Source organism: Bombina bombina, chromosome 8, assembly GCF_027579735.1.
Source record: "Bombina bombina isolate aBomBom1 chromosome 8, aBomBom1.pri, whole genome shotgun sequence".
In the NCBI taxonomy this organism is placed as follows: domain Eukaryota; kingdom Metazoa; phylum Chordata; class Amphibia; order Anura; family Bombinatoridae; genus Bombina; species Bombina bombina.
In genome coordinates, this window is record NC_069506.1 from 322,563,914 (window position 1) to 322,580,041 (window position 16,128).

The window sequence follows — 16,128 nt, forward strand, 5'->3', positions numbered from 1 at the left end:
CACTAACACACATAGACATATATACACACTAACACACATAGACATATATACACACTAACAGACATAGACATATATACACACATGCACACATAGACATATATACACACTAACACACATAGACATATATACACACATGCACACATAGACATATATACACACTAACACACATAGATATATATTCACACTAACACACATAGACATATATACACACTAACACACATAGACATATATACACACTAACACACATAGACATATATACACACTAACACACATAGACATATATACACACTAACACACATAGACATATATACACACTAACACACATAGACATATATACACACTAACACACATATACATATATACACACATGCACACATAGACATATACACACTAACACACATAGACATATACACACATGCACACATAGACATATATACACACTAACACACATAGACATATATACACACATAGACATATATACACACATTAACACACATAGACATATATACACACTAACACACATAGACATATATACACACTAACACACATAGACATATATACACACATTAACACACATAGACATATATACACACTAACACACATAGACATATATACACACTAACACACATAGACATATATACACACTAACACACATAGACATATATACACACTAACACACATAGACATATATACACACATGCACACATTTATACACTGATACAAACTATTTTTAATTAAATATACAATTATTTCCCTTCCAAAATGTCTTTAAATTTATTCATTAGAATCCTGATGTTAAAGGCACATGAAAGCCAAAATTGTTCATGATTTAAATATAGCATGCAAACTTAAAAATATTTCCAATTTACTTCTATAATCACATTTACTTTGTTTTCCTTAAATACTTTGCTAAAAGGCATACCTAGATATGTGCAGTAGTGTGCATGTGTCTAGCATTATATGACATCAGTGTTTGCCATAGTGTTTGTAACAATGCAATACACACAGTGCTAAAAACATACACACTCATGAGCATCTTTTGATATACTCTTCAACAAAGGATACCAAGAGAATTAAATACATTTGATAATGTAACAGACCTCCCAACTGTCCCCTGATTCTGAGCTCTGACCCTTTTAGACAGCCATTTCTCCCTCTTTACAAAATTTCCCTTAGTCCCACCCATGGAATTCCCAGAAACACCCACAAACTTCCCTTACACACACACAGACCACCCAGAAACACCCACAATCCCGCCCACTAACCACTCATGATCCCTCCCCTCCCAACAGGCTCCACCCACAAAATGGTGAGGGGCTCCTATCAACCTCCTGTGTCCCTCGTTCTCAGCCACAAATGTTGGGAGGTATGATGTAAGTAAATATGAACTTTTTTTAAACTCGCATGCTCTATGTGAATCATGAGAGTTTAATTTTGACTTTTGCGCCTCTAAATATTACTATAGAGGTATTTTTTACCTAAATAATAATAAAATATCTATATGTAACTGTGATTACTTTAACTCTTATGAAGCCAGTCAATGTTGAAGGGTTTTCCAGCAGCAAATTTAAACTGAACAGTCCAAGTTGCTGGTTTTATCTAAAATTTTGCAGTATCTTTTGTATCTGGTTAATAAGTTCTTGGTTATTTCTCTGTGCTTTATTTGTTTGTTTTGTGCCCATCTCCTATCAATAGCAGTGCAGCCTTCCTTAAAGTGAAGATAAACTTTGATGAATGAAAGCCTGTTTTTTAAAAATACTATTAAAAACAGGGGCAAAGTTTACAAAGCATCCGTATTGATTAAAAACTTACCTCTCTTCTTTGCACAGCCAGAGCAGCTTCCCGCACCCGGAGATCCTCTCTTCACACGTTAACTTATCCGGCTTCCTCCAATCACGGCTTTCCCCCCAGTGTAGTCATTGCCTAAGGCCATGCCGTGATTGGAGGAACCTGGATTAGTCATTGATGACGTGTAAAGAGAGGATCTCAATGTGGGGGAAGCTGCTCTGGCTGTGAAAAAAACAAAGGTAAGTTTCTAATCAAAACGGCTGCCTTCTAAACTTTGATGAATGAAAGTGCCCCTGTTTTTAATAGTATTTTAAAAAAAAACGGGGTTTCATTCATCAAAGTTTACCTTTATTTTAAAAGGACAGTATACACCAATTTTCATATAACTGCATGTAATAGACACTACTATAAAGAATAATATGCACAGATACTGATATAAAAATCCAGTATAAAACTGTTAGAAACTCCCAGTTTAGCACTGTTAAAAAAGATTAGCTAGAACACCCGCTGCAAGTGGGAAATAGCAGACACCCCCCCCCCTCTCCCTTTCTTTGCAAATGAAAAGACCCTTTACAAACACAGGACCAAGCTGGAGTAGGCATACGTCAATATTATTCTAAAACTTTAGGGCTTGGTTAGGAGTCTGAAAATCAGTTATTTACAAATAAGCAAAACTATACAATTAAAAAAAACAAAAAACCTGTATGGGCTATAAAAACGTATCATGTACAAAACATTTATGCAAAGACAAATCTAGTGTATAAAAAAGTCCTGCTCCAACAGCTTCACTAATCCACTTGTTTGTGAGCATGGGAAAAGAATGTCCTTCATGCAGAAACATCTCCCACTTCCCACAGCTTATTAGTTTGCTCAGCCAACAGTCGCACACCAAGGTTTGTTGTTTTAAGATCCTAAGAAAGGTAACTGGAACATTACTCACTAATATAAAAGCTGTGTTTGGGAAAAGTGGGTGAGAGGCATTTACTGTATTCTCTGTTATAATTGTGATAGGTCTGAATTTCAAATGGACCGGTGATACTGGTAAAATGTGCAGCTGATTTAAACAGGACAATTACAAACATTACATAAAAATGTTTGCTTGAAATATAAGAAATTTTAACTTTCATTTTAGGCCCTCAACTGTTGCTTTGTATTGTACAGGTAATGTGTGACACCGCTCATTATTTGTATGCACGTGTAGTGTATCGTGGATTTGTGAGAAGGTTGTGTTATCGACCATTTTGTTACAACATGAATGAAAGAAGGACAGTATTACTAAGCTGTAAAGTAGCATACACTAATAGAAAGTCCAATGTTGCTCGTTTAGAAAGTGCCAAAAGCACCTCTTCCACTGCCTTCCTAAAGGGACATGAAACAAGTGTAGTTACAAGAGTTTTTCTTTTGTGAACAGATTAACAAATTGGTCGTTTGTGAAAACTTTCTGCAAACATTAACGTATTTTTTTGCTGCCGTCAGTTGACAGATATGATGCAGGGTTAGACTTGTGAAGTCTGCAATGTGCACTTCAGATTCTCAGAAACGGAAAAGCTACAATTTTCAGAGTTAAAGTACATAAAAGTGTGTAAAATAACTGATAAAAGGATATCGCAAAATATTTTTGATAGACATAAATAAACATTTTATATTACACTCTGAAGGGTTTTTATGTTACTTTAATGTGATCTCCTGTACTTGGGTAACATCTCTGTATTGGCTGTGAGTGTGCATGCAGCTAATATAAAGGCGATGCAGGCATAATGTATTCATTAGGAGATCAATGGAAACTGACGCAGCAGTGCATTATTCATTTTCTAGAACAGACATGCAGATATTAACTTGCAAGTATGTCGTTTTAAATGTAAACTCTTTTTTCTTCTTAAATGGAAAGAGTCCACAGCTGCATTCATTACTTTTGGGAAATAAGAACCTGGCCACCAGGAGGCGGCAAAGACACCCCAGCCAAAGGCTTAAATACTCCTCCCACTCCCCTCAGCCCCCAGTCATTCTTTGCCTTTTGTCCCAGGAGGTTGGCAGAGAAGTGTCAGAATTTATTTTGTCTCTTATGGAGGGTAGTACTCTTCGGCATGGGACTGGAGTTTTAAGTAGTCCTGTCAGCCTCTCAGTGAGGGCTTGGATGAAAGTTAGAGTTCAGAGGAAGAGTCTTTCTGCGAAACCATCCCGACTCATGTTAACAGCTCCTCAAGCAATCGGCGTTGTCGAGCTTCGCTCCGCTGCCTGCTTTCTTCTCTCAAGTCCATGGTGGAGGCGATGCTACTATCCATCACACTTGAAGGGCCGTGTTCCTGTTCCACGGCATAGATTCCGGTAAGATTGTTTCATTTTACTTTTTTTATGAATGTACTGTAATACAAATGTGTTCCCGAGACGCTAGCACTCTGCGGGTCTAATTTAACATAAGGGTCTCAGTCTCCTTTAGTATCTTGGAATCAAGGGTTAATATCTCCTAAGGGGGGGTTATAATTATGTTTATGTGATTCAACCTGCTTCCCTACCGCTCCATACTTCTACACATGCAGGAAACCCAGTTTATGATTATTCCTCTATGCAGGGCGGCGTGTTCCCCCCCGGAGGTTGAAGCACGTTTTCGCTTCCACATATTTTTGGTGATTATTCGTCTGCAGAGTCCAGAGGTTTATGCGTGTTTGTGCTTGTGCCCTATTGCCCCGGGTCTGCCACCTTGGGGAGGGCCTGTACAGTTCCCTTAGGGTGTAACTGTCCCTGAGTGTTGTGCCTTTTGTTATAGAGTGGCACGTCTTCGCGTCTTATTCAGACATGTTTTTCAATTGATCTTATCCTTCTCGGATGGTCTCGGATCCTATCCCTAGTCTGCTTCGAATGGTGCACCTCATTAGACATGTGGGGATGATGTAATCTCCTGACTGTTCTTTTTTGAGATCCTTCCCAGTTTTTTTTGGAAGATTAGGGTTCTGTTTGGCTGGTCCTGCGGTAGGCCTGTTTTCTTATTGGGCGTTAACCTACGGGTTGCCTTTATATTTTCTTTTTATCTGGTTAGGATGTCTTTTATTTTGTTTATTGTTTTCCTTCGGGAATCTTAAACTGGGATAAATACTCTGTTACTTCTGCAGAAGTGTTTTTGGTGACATGTTAGTCATATGTTTGTCTGTTTCCCTTCTTCTCCTCTGAGGGAGGATTTATGCAGCCTGACGGTTAGGACCTGGATGCAGGCTGGTCCTGTTGGGTTTGGTTCTGTCTTGTGGCTGTTCAGACATGTGGCGCCGTTCTAATTGGCTGGTCCGGTCGAGGTGCAGAGTGCTCATGTTATCATTTGTTTTACATTCAACTAAGCATTCTAGAGGACCTTGTGGGTCTACAAGGCTGGAAGGATTGTCTCAGTCCTTATAGCCTTCAATTTGGATGACTGGGTCAGTGGAGTCTCCGCTGCATCATTTTCTATGGCGTCTGTTATTGCCGGACCCTAGTGTTCCTCTCCCACGTGGTGGAGAGTTGGAGGGCTTAGCGCCTTCTTCCCGCAGAGTGGTGGTTTGGCCTCTTTCTTACAGCTTGAGGATTGTCATTGGACTTGGTCCTCAGCAGCTAGTAAGTTGAAGGGTAGATCAGCTGCCTTGCAGCGGTTGGGTTGCAGAATGTAACCAGCTGCAGCTATTGCACATCAACTCTGTACTGTGTAGCTGTTTTTCTGAGACTTTTTGGTCTTCCTTTGTGGTCTCCGAGTTGGGTGTCCTTTTAGGGGCCTGGGAGATGTTTGTTCCCTGTTAGGGACACTGGGCGTGGTCTCCTTGGGACAGGGGTTGGTTTGCACACTTTCTCCTTGTGATCATCCGCGTGTACGGAGGTGATGTGGAGACTAGCCTTTTCTCGAGTTGTTTTGACCTCAAGGTATCCCCTTGCCTTATTGTCCTGAGGCTGTTAGTCTAAAAGCTCTAGTGTCGTTGTACGACTTTTACCGCCTTGACTCTTTAGAGAGTGGGACTTCGGCAAGGGGTTATCTCTTCCTTAGGTCGGGACTTGCAAGTTTTTCTTATTATCCGGGTTGATCTTGATATTGCATTAGTATCCCCTGTGGTCTGGGTTGTTCAGTTTGCAGGTTTTGTTTATCTAAACAGTTGGGGGTTCGGACCTGTTCTCCCTGGGGCTTCCGGTTGCTGGGTTTCATTCAGCATTTTCCCTTGTGGATCCTGTTGTGGGTTGTTACCGGACCTTTAGGCTCCAGGGTTGGTTCGGGGTTCCCCAGTTCCTGGAAACTTGGGCTATGTACTTTTACTCTGATTTCTTGATCTGGTCCTGGTTGGCCAGGTTTTCTGAGTTCATTGCTCGTTGGGGCTTGTGTTGCACCTTAGACGGTTTCCCTTTGTCAGCTTGCTGTAGTATCCATTGAATTCTCTGCTCTGCAGGTGAATCGACTTGCAGTGTCACTACTGCTACTATTGCACATTGGTTGCGTGTTATCCGGCTAGTTTTTAGGGGAAACACTTTGAAGGGGGATTGATCTCTTCTTTTACCTGTGGCTTATCGAAGGTGCTGCCTGTTAGCCCTTTCCTTTTCTTGGGTGAGAGCTTAGTCTCCTTTTTTATAAAGATGTGGTCATTTTCTTATGGCTTCTCCTGGTTCAGGAGTTGGGACCTGTGAGTTTCCCTTACTGAGGGTTTTTCTCTTTGGATTACGTTCCATTTGGAGTCTTGCTGGCTCTGTGTCAAGACTAAATTGGACCTTTTTGCTAGATCCTTTGGGTCTAGGGCCCTGTTGTCTGTCCTAAGGAGTCGTGTTGCACGTGTGCTCTGTTGGATTGGCTGTGGACTTTTTTCCGCTTGTTTTTGAGCTGGTTTTGAGGTGCTTCTGTTCCCCTGTTTCAGCCATGCCGTTGCTGGGGGTTCTGCGAGATGTCATCTTCAGGATCTAGGTGGGCATAGTAGCTAGCTGGCTCCCTAAGCTTACAAGCAGAGGGTCTAGGATTGCTAAACCTCAGGTTCGGGGTGTCACTTCTCTTCTTGGGGGACCTTGTGGAGGTTATGAATTACCCCTTTTTTGATAGACCTGTGGGTAGGTCTAGTGGCTTGGATTGCCTAGAGGGTGCCCTCTGTCTGGGAGTTGTCTTTTGCAATCTGTTCTTTTGTTGGCCGTTTTTGCTCTCAGCAAGGATTCCCTGTGTCATCCTGAGGATGGGAGTGTGTTCTTGACTTAAGGTTGTTCGTCTGGGTCTGTTACACGTTTTTTTGTAGTGGAATACTTGTGTTCTTAGTTCAGGACTATGTAAGGACTCCGTCTTCTGTTGTCTTTGGTGCTTTTGCACGACGTTTGAGAGAAAGTTTTCTATGCCCGGTCCTATACCTCTGGTTTCTCTGGTCTAGGTGTAGTCTCCCACTTGTCTGTCGGGACCCATTTGGGTCCTTGTGAGCTGGGCTCGCTCTGGGGGTTTTCCTGTTAAGGATCTTGTAACCTTCTATTTCCTTCGGTTCTTCCTGGTCCTCTCCCTTTGGGAGTTTGGGCTAGTGTTCTCTTCTTTAATGAGGGGTGAGTGGGGAGGGACATACTGTTAGATGATGGCGTCTCCTGGAGGCCTGTTGGCTCAGTTGAGTCCGATTTTGCGGTCTCTAGCTAGGCTCTGGACTACCTGCAGGTCAGTGTCCTCTGGGCTTTTCCTTTCAAAGTTTTCTCGGCTTCGGACGAAGCTGGAGTTTTTTGTGGGCAGTGGTTTCAGGCTTGGTGCCCTCAGAATAGGCCGCCTATTGTACCCTCTCACCTTGGCATTCAGTGTCCTCTATAGCTTGGGTATTGTTTTCCCAAAAGTAATGAATGCAGCTGTGGACTCTTTCCATTTAAGAAGAAAAACGTAAATTATGCTTACCTGATAATTTTCTTTTCTTTTGATGGAAAGAGTCCACAGCTCCCCACCCATAATTTTTATGTGGGGCGTCCTTATTTTATTCTTCTGGCAACTTTCACCCTGATATTTCTTCTACTGTTCCTTGTTCCTTGGCAGAATGACTGGGGATGAGGGGAGTGGGAGGAGTATTTAAGCCTTTGGCTTGGGGTGTTTTTGCCTCCTCCTGGTGGCCAGGTTCTTATTTCCCAAAAGTAATGAATGCAGCTGTGGACTCTTTCCTTTTAGAAGAAAAGAAAATGATCAGGTAAGCATAATTTGTTTCTTTTCAGGATATGGTTAAGTGAAAGCATTTATGTATGTCCCTTTAAGAAAAACATTTTCCATGCCGAAAACCCAAAACCCTTCCCATTTTAACTGCTTGACGGTTATATTTCTTCAGGCACTCTGCGCAGTTCAGATAATTTCCTTTTAAAGAAGGCAAGAAAAATGTACAAGTCTGGTAGATCTCATTACAAACCACAGTCTTTGTGAATTCAGCTTGAGAAAAGAGACAGGGAGGTTTCTTGTAAATATAAAGCTTTATAAATATGTTTTAAACCTCAAATATGGAGTTCTAAGTGACCAGTCAGTTAATTAACCCCAGGAATGTGAGCATTTATATTCCCTAAAGGTGTATTTATCATTTATCTGTCAGGTATATACAAAATTATCTCTTTTGATTTTATTGATTTATGCTCAGATTACACATTGTCCAAATTATTTTGTTTCACGCTTTTTGTAAAATTAGTTTTACAGTGTGACATTAAAGGGACAGTAAACACCAGAATTTTTGTTGTTTAAAAAGATAGATAATCCCTTTATTACCCATTCCCCAATTTTGCATAACCAACACAGTTATAATAATATACTTTCTCCAACATAGGTGTGTCCGGTCCACGGCGTCATCCTTACTTGTGGGATATTCTCTTCCCCAACAGGAAATGGCAAAGAGCCCAGCAAAGCTGGTCACATGATCCCTCCTAGGCTCCGCCTACCCCAGTCATTCTCTTTGCCGTTGTACAGGCAACATCTCCACGGAGATGGCTTAGAGTTTTTTAGTGTTTAACTGTAGTTTTTATTATTCAATCAAGAGTTTGTTATTTTGAAATAGTGCTGGTATGTACTATTTACTCAGAAACAGAAAAGAGATGAAGATTTCTGTTTGTATGAGGAAAATGATTTTAGCAACCGTCACTAAAATCCATGGCTGTTCCACACAGGACTGTTGAGAGCAATTAACTTCAGTTGGGGGAACAGTGAGCAGTCTCTTGCTGCTCGAGGTATGACACATTCTAACAAGACGATGTAATGCTGGAAGCTGTCATTTTCCCTCTGGGATCCGGTAAGCCATGTTTATTACGATTGTAAATAAGGGCTTCAAAAAAGGGCTTATTAAGACTGTAGACTTTTTTTGGGCTAAATCGATTGATTATTAACACATATTTAGCCTTGAGGAATCATTTTATCTGGGTATTTTGATATAATAATATCGGCACCATATTCTTTAGGGGCTTTCCCAAAGCATAGGCAGAGCCTCATTTTCGCGCCGGTGTTGCGCACTTGTTTTTGAGAGGCATGGCATGCAGTCGCATGTGAGAGGAGCTCTGATACTTAGAAAAGACTTTCTGAAGGCGTCATTGGGTATCGTATTCCCCTTGGGGCTTGGTTGGGTCTCAGCAAAGCAGATACCAGGGACTGTAAAGGGGTTAAAGTTCAAAACGGCTCCGGTTCCGTTATTTTAAGGGTTAAAGCTTCCAAATTTGGTGTGCAATACTTTTAAGGCTTTAAGACACTGTGGTGAAAATTTGGTGAATTTTGTACAATTCCTTCATGTTTTTTCGCATTTGCAGTAATAAAGTGTGTTCAGTTTAAAATTTAAAGTGACAGTAACGGTTTTATTTTAAAACGTTTTTTGTACTTGTTATCAAGTTTATGCCTGTTTAACATGTCTGAACTACCAGATAGACTGTGTTCTGAATGTGGGGAAGCCAGAATTCCTATTCATTTAAATAAATGTGATTTATGTGATAATGACAATGATGCCCAAGATGATTCCTCAAGTGAGGGGAGTAAGCATGGTACTGCATCATTCCCTCCTTCGTCTACACGAGTCTTGCCCACTCAGGAGGCCCCTAGTACATCTAGCGCGCCAATACTCCTTACTATGCAACAATTAACGGCTGTAATGGATAATTCTGTCAAAAACATTTTAGCCAAAATGAACACTTATCAGCGTAAGCGCGACTGCTCTGTTTTAGATACTGAAGAGCATGACGACGCTGATATTAACATTTCTGAAGGGCCCCTAACTCAGTCTGATGGGGCCAGGGAGGTTTTGTCTGAGGGAGAAATTACTGATTCAGGGAACATTTCTCAACAAGCTGAACCTGATGTGATTGCATTTAAATTTAAGTTGGAACATCTCCGCATTCTGCTTAAGGAGGTATTATCCACTCTGGATGATTGTGACAAGTTGGTCATCCCAGAGAAACTATGTAAAATGGACAAGTTCCTAGAGGTGCCGGGGCTCCCAGAAGCTTTTCCTATACCCAAGCGGGTGGCGGACATTGTTAATAAAGAATGGGAAAGGCCCGGTATTCCTTTCGTCCCTCCCCCCATATTTAAAAAATTGTTTCCTATGGTCGACCCCAGAAAGGACTTATGGCAGACAGTCCCCAAGGTCGAGGGAGCGGTTTCCACTTTAAACAAACGCACCACTATACCCATAGAGGATAGTTGTGCTTTCAAAGATCCTATGGATAAAAAATTAGAAGGTTTGCTTAAAAAGATGTTTGTTCAGCAGGGTTTCCTTCTACAACCAATTTCATGCATTGTCCCTGTCGCTACAGCCGCATGTTTCTGGTTCGATGAGCTGATAAAGGCGGTCGACAGTGATTCTCCTCCTTATGAGGAGATTTTGGACAGATTCAATGCTCTCAAGGCTTGGCCTCAGCTAGCGAGGGCCAAGTTCATACGGTTTCAATCAGACAACATGACAACTGTTGCGTACATCAACCATCAGGGGGGAACAAGGAGTTCCCTGGCGATGGAAGAAGTGACCAAAATCATTCTATGGGCGGAGTCTCACTCCTGCCACCTGTCTGCTATCCACATCCCAGGAGTGGAAAATTGGGAAGCGGATTTTCTGAGTCGTCAGACATTGCATCCGGGGGAGTGGGAACTCCATCCGGAAATCTTTGCCCAAGTCACTCAGCTGTGGGGCATTCCAGACATGGATCTGATGGCCTCTCGGCAGAACTTCAAAGTTCCTTGCTACGGGTCCAGATCCAGGGATCCCAAGGCGGCTCTAGTGGATGCACTAGTAGCACCTTGGACCTTCAAACTAGCTTATGTGTTCCCGCCGTTTCCTCTCATCCCCAGGCTGGTAGCCAGGATCAATCAGGAGAGGGCGTCGGTGATTTTGATAGCTCCTGCGTGGCCACGCAGGACTTGGTATGCAGATCTGGTGAATATGTCATCGGCTCCTCCTTGGAAGCTACCTTTGAGACGAGACCTTCTTGTTCAGGGTCCGTTCGAACATCCGAATCTGGTTTCACTCCAGCTGACTGCTTGGAGATTGAACGCTTGATCTTATCGAAGCGAGGATTCTCAGATTCTGTTATCGATACTCTTGTTCAGGCCAGAAAGCCTGTAACTAGAAAGATTTACCACAAAATTTGGAAAAAATATATCTGTTGGTGTGAATCTAAAGGATTCCCTTGGGACAAGGTTAAGATTCCTAGGATTCTATCCTTCCTTCAAGAAGGATTGGAAAAAGGATTATCTGCAAGTTCCCTGAAGGGACAGATTTCTGCCTTGTCTGTGTTACTTCACAAAAAGCTGGCCGCTGTGCCAGATGTTCAAGCCTTTGTTCAGGCTCTGGTTAGAATTAAGCCTGTTTACAAACCTTTGACTCCTCCTTGGAGTCTCAATTTAGTTCTTTCAGTTCTTCAGGGGGTTCCGTTTGAACCCTTGCATTCCGTTGATATTAAGTTATTATCTTGGAAAGTTTTGTTTTTAGTTGCAATTTCTTCTGCTAGAAGAGTTTCAGAATTATCTGCTCTGCAGTGTTCTCCTCCTTATCTGGTGTTCCATGCAGATAAGGTGGTTTTACGTACTATACCTGGTTTTCTTCCAAAAGTTGTTTCTAACAAAAACATTAACCAGGAGATTATCGTACCTTCTCTGTGTCCGAAACCAGTTTCAAAGAAGGAACGTTTGTTGCACAATTTGGATGTTGTTCGCGCTCTAAAATTCTATTTAGATGCTACAAAGGATTTTAGACAAACATCTTCCTTGTTTGTTGTTTATTCCGGTAAAAGGAGAGGTCAAAAAGCAACTTCTACCTCTCTCTCTTTTTGGATTAAAAGCATCATCAGATTGGCTTACGAGACTGCCGGACGGCAGCCTCCCGAAAGAATCACAGCTCATTCCACTAGGGCTGTGGCTTCCACATGGGCCTTCAAGAACGAGGCTTCTGTTGATCAGATATGTAGGGCAGCGACTTGGTCTTCACTGCACACTTTTACCAAATTTTACAAGTTTGATACTTTTGCTTCTTCTGAGGCTATTTTTGGGAGAAAGGTTTTGCAAGCCGTGGTGCCTTCCATTTAGGTGACCTGATTTGCTCCCTCCCTTCATCCGTGTCCTAAAGCTTTGGTATTGGTTCCCACAAGTAAGGATGACGCCGTGGACCGGACACACCTATGTTGGAGAAAACAGAATTTATGTTTACCTTATAAATTACTTTCTCCAACGGTGTGTCCGGTCCACGGCCCGCCCTGGTTTTTTTAATCAGGTCTGATAATTTTTTTCTTTAACTACAGTCACCACGGTACCATATGGTTTCTCCTATGCAAATATTCCTCCTTAACGTCGGTCGAATGACTGGGGTAGGCGGAGCCTAGGAGGGATCATGTGACCAGCTTTGCTGGGCTCTTTGCCATTTCCTGTTGGGGAAGAGAATATCCCACAAGTAAGGATGACGCCGTGGACCGGACACACCGTTGGAGAAAGTAATTTATCAGGTAAACATAAATTCTGTTTTTTACCTCTGTGATTACTTTGTATCTATGCCTCTGACAGACTTGCATTTTTAGCCAATCAGTGCTGACTCCTAGGAGCTTCACGTGCCTAAGCTCAATGTTATCTATATGAAAAACATGAACTAATGCCCTCTAGTGGTGAAAAACTGTCAAAATGCTTTCAGATTAGAGGCAGTCTTCAACAGGGACAGGCAAGGTGTCCGTACACGGACACTGGTGTCCGTGACTGGCCCTTGCAGTGTCCACCACCCATTTTGCTGTGGGGAGGGAGGAGTAAGACAGATGAATACTGGTCCTGACTCCTCCTTAAAACACGCGGCGCCACGTTTCGCAGGGTTGTGGCCACTCCCACATGATGCCGCTTTGTACCAGAAAATGACTCTGAGTGAGACAGAGAGAGAGGGAAGATTCAAGAAGCAAGCTGCCACTGTGTCCCTGGAGCTTTATATGCAAAGGTAAAGCACTTTAACCAGCACTTGAGGTTTATTATAAGTAGTATTTAAATAGAAAGAAAAGATATAGTAAGGTTGTGAATCATAACCTTAGTATATCTTTTCTTTCTGATTAAATAATAGGAAAGGGGAAATATTTAGTGTGAATAAAATTAGTGGCTTGTCAAGAGACTGCTAGCAATATTGGGTGATGGAATAAATAAAGCCTGAGTGAAATACTGAATGTGTATCTTCTGCATCTGTATAATAACACCCAGCTCTATACAAAGACACAGAAGTGACACTGGCACATGGATATAGCCAGACAAGGGCTGGTTATAGGATTAGTGGTATCTGCATCTGTATAATAACACCCAGCTCTATACAAAGACACAGAAGTGACACTGGCACATGCGTATAGCAAGACAAGGGCTAGTTATAGGATCAGTGGTATCTGCATCCGTATTATAAAATTCAGCACTATAAAATAATAGTTTTGATTGTAAATGTACCTTGGTGTCCTTCACTAAAGGTCTTTACTTTAGAAAATGTCCGCCACAGCCTTGGCTCGTGCCTATCCCTGGTCTTCAAGGTCTAAGAAATTAGCACATGAACCTCCTAGATTTAGCTTTCAACTAAGAATACCAAGAGAACAAAGCAAAATTGGTAATAAAAGTAAATTGGAAAGTTGTTTAAAATGACATGCCCTATTTAAATCATGACATATTTATTTTTTACTTTACTGTCCCTTTAAAATGACATTCTGATTTAAAAATAAAATGCTGCAGTTTGATAGTGTTTTATTTATATGCTCAGCGTAGATTCAGAAATACGCTAATGTTTTCCAAAACAAATATGTCAGCAGCCCCTTCTCACTGTGTTCTTTCCTTCTTCCTGTTTGTACTTTTTCTGTTTGAGTTAATGCACATTTCTTTCATCACATTTTTTATTATAATCTGCTTTATCCCATATGGGGTAATTGTTTCTTTTTAGATATTGGGAGGTAACGAAGAGGCTCCCTGAGTGTGATGCCATGCAGTCTATTTCTACTTAAAGGGATAGGAAAGTCAAAATTAACCTTGCATGATTCAGATACAGCATGTTATTTTAAGACACCTTTAAATTCACTTCTATTTTGAAATGTGCTTTGTTCTCTTGGCATCCGTTGTTGAAAAAGAATACGCACATATCCTACACTAGTGGGAGCTTTCTGCTGATTGGTGCCTGCACACATTTGTCTCTTGTGATTGGCTAACTAGATGTGTTCAGCTAGCTGTCAGTAAGCAATGCTGTTCCTTCAGCAAAGGATAACAAGAGAATGAAGCAAATTTGATAATAGAAGTAAATTGAAAAGTTGTTTAAAATTATATGTTCTATCTAAATCATGAAACAACATTTTGTTTTTTGTTTTGTCCGTTTAAATGAACATTCTCTCTTTTTCTTTTCTTTTTTTTTTTTCTTAAATCTATCTTTATAGGAAAATAAATAAAAATCCAAACACATTTATACGAACGACATATATAAACACCAAGGCTCATTTTAGGAATACCCAAAGGTATGTGGAATTTCACATCCCACTGGGAAATGGCATAAGAAAAATCTAGAAGGCATTATTAGTCGTATCCTATTGCGTGATTTAGTATCCAATACTCGTCTAGATGTGAGCACGCTAAGGTCAGCAAACTTCTAATAAATGAAACATTCTTAAGCAAAGATTTAATTCACAACTTTCTATAGGTCTGATTTTCTCAAACCCCCCCCCCCCCCCCGGCATAGAAAGAAGTCTTGCAAAATCTTTGTTTTTCTAAGCATTATATTGCAATTCATGTGTATCTCTGTCACATACAAAACGCTGCTTAAATATTTAAAGGGACATAAAACATAAAGATTTTTCTTTCATGCTTCAGATAGAGGATGTGATTTTAAACAACTTTATAACTCACTTATATTATTTCCTTTGTTCTTTTAGTATTTTTTGTTGAACATTAGGGATGTAAGCTCAGCACTGTGCATGTGTCTTGAGCGCTATATGACACTAGATGGCAGTATTTTGTGGCATGTAGTGTTCCACATACATACCTAGGTATCTCTTCACTTTAATAAATAATACCATGGTAATGAAGTAAATTTGATAATAGAAGTAAATTGGAAACATTTTAAAAACTCTGATGCTCTGTCTAAATAACAAAAAAAAAACGGCGGGATTTCTTTCTAATGACACGGTGAGTCTACAGATCATCATCAACTACTGTTGGGAATATCACTCTTGACCAGCAGGAGGAGGCAAAGAGCACCACAGCAAAGCTGTTAAATACCACTCCCCTACCCACAACCCCCAGTCATTCTCTTTGCTTGTATCAGTTGCAAGGAGGGGTAAAGTTAGGTGTTTTATTCTTCAATCAACAGTTTATTTTTTAAGCAGAACAGGTTTGTTCTGGTCTTCGTTTGGGGTTTAGCCGTAGTCCATGTCAGTCTCTTCAGTAGAGCAGTGGTGGCTTTTAAGCATTTGGGAACTTTTGGGGTATAATCCTCACTGCGCCTCCCAAACAGTTGTTGCTGCCCTGTTGTTAAAAAGCCTGAGTAAGTTTATTTAGTCTTTTTTGTTTTCCACGGGTCTATGTGAGGAGGGTGCCTCTCAAACCAGGTGAACTGTCCTCTTGCCGGATGGCTAGATGCAGGTAAGTGCTTGATCTTCTATGCTCAGCGGACATGCACTTCTGGAATTATTCTGCATCATTATGGGACATGTATATCCTGAGGCAGGATATCTTAGGCAGGACGCAGGCACTTATTGTGTTAGGAGACTAGGGGTTAATTCTTTGTGGAAGTATCCCTGACTAATTGTATTGTAGCTCAACGTTTATTTAGTTATGTACAGATGAATTTTACATGGCTATGCTTAGATAGAGGTACATAATGTCCCTCTGATAGCTTATATTGCACAGATTACTTTTACACAGACTCCTAGCATAGACACCCGAGTCCTAGAGGTTCTGAGATG

At 41.1% G+C, this 16,128-nt stretch overlaps 1 protein-coding gene across 6 annotated transcripts in view; it reads left to right on the forward strand.

The window, feature by feature from the left end:
- Positions 1 to 16,128, forward strand: part of FAM118B (family with sequence similarity 118 member B) — a 218,863-nt gene that overhangs the window by 106,392 nt on the left and 96,343 nt on the right. For 5 of the 6 annotated variants that reach the window (XM_053691533.1, XM_053691537.1, XM_053691534.1 and 2 more), the window contains one exon: positions 1,293 to 1,373. The exons of the other annotated variant lie outside the window; for it this stretch is intronic. In XM_053691533.1, the coding sequence (XP_053547508.1) occupies positions 1,293 to 1,373 (81 nt within the window). The remainder of the gene's footprint in view (positions 1 to 1,292; positions 1,374 to 16,128) is intronic. 6 annotated transcript variants of the gene reach the window in all.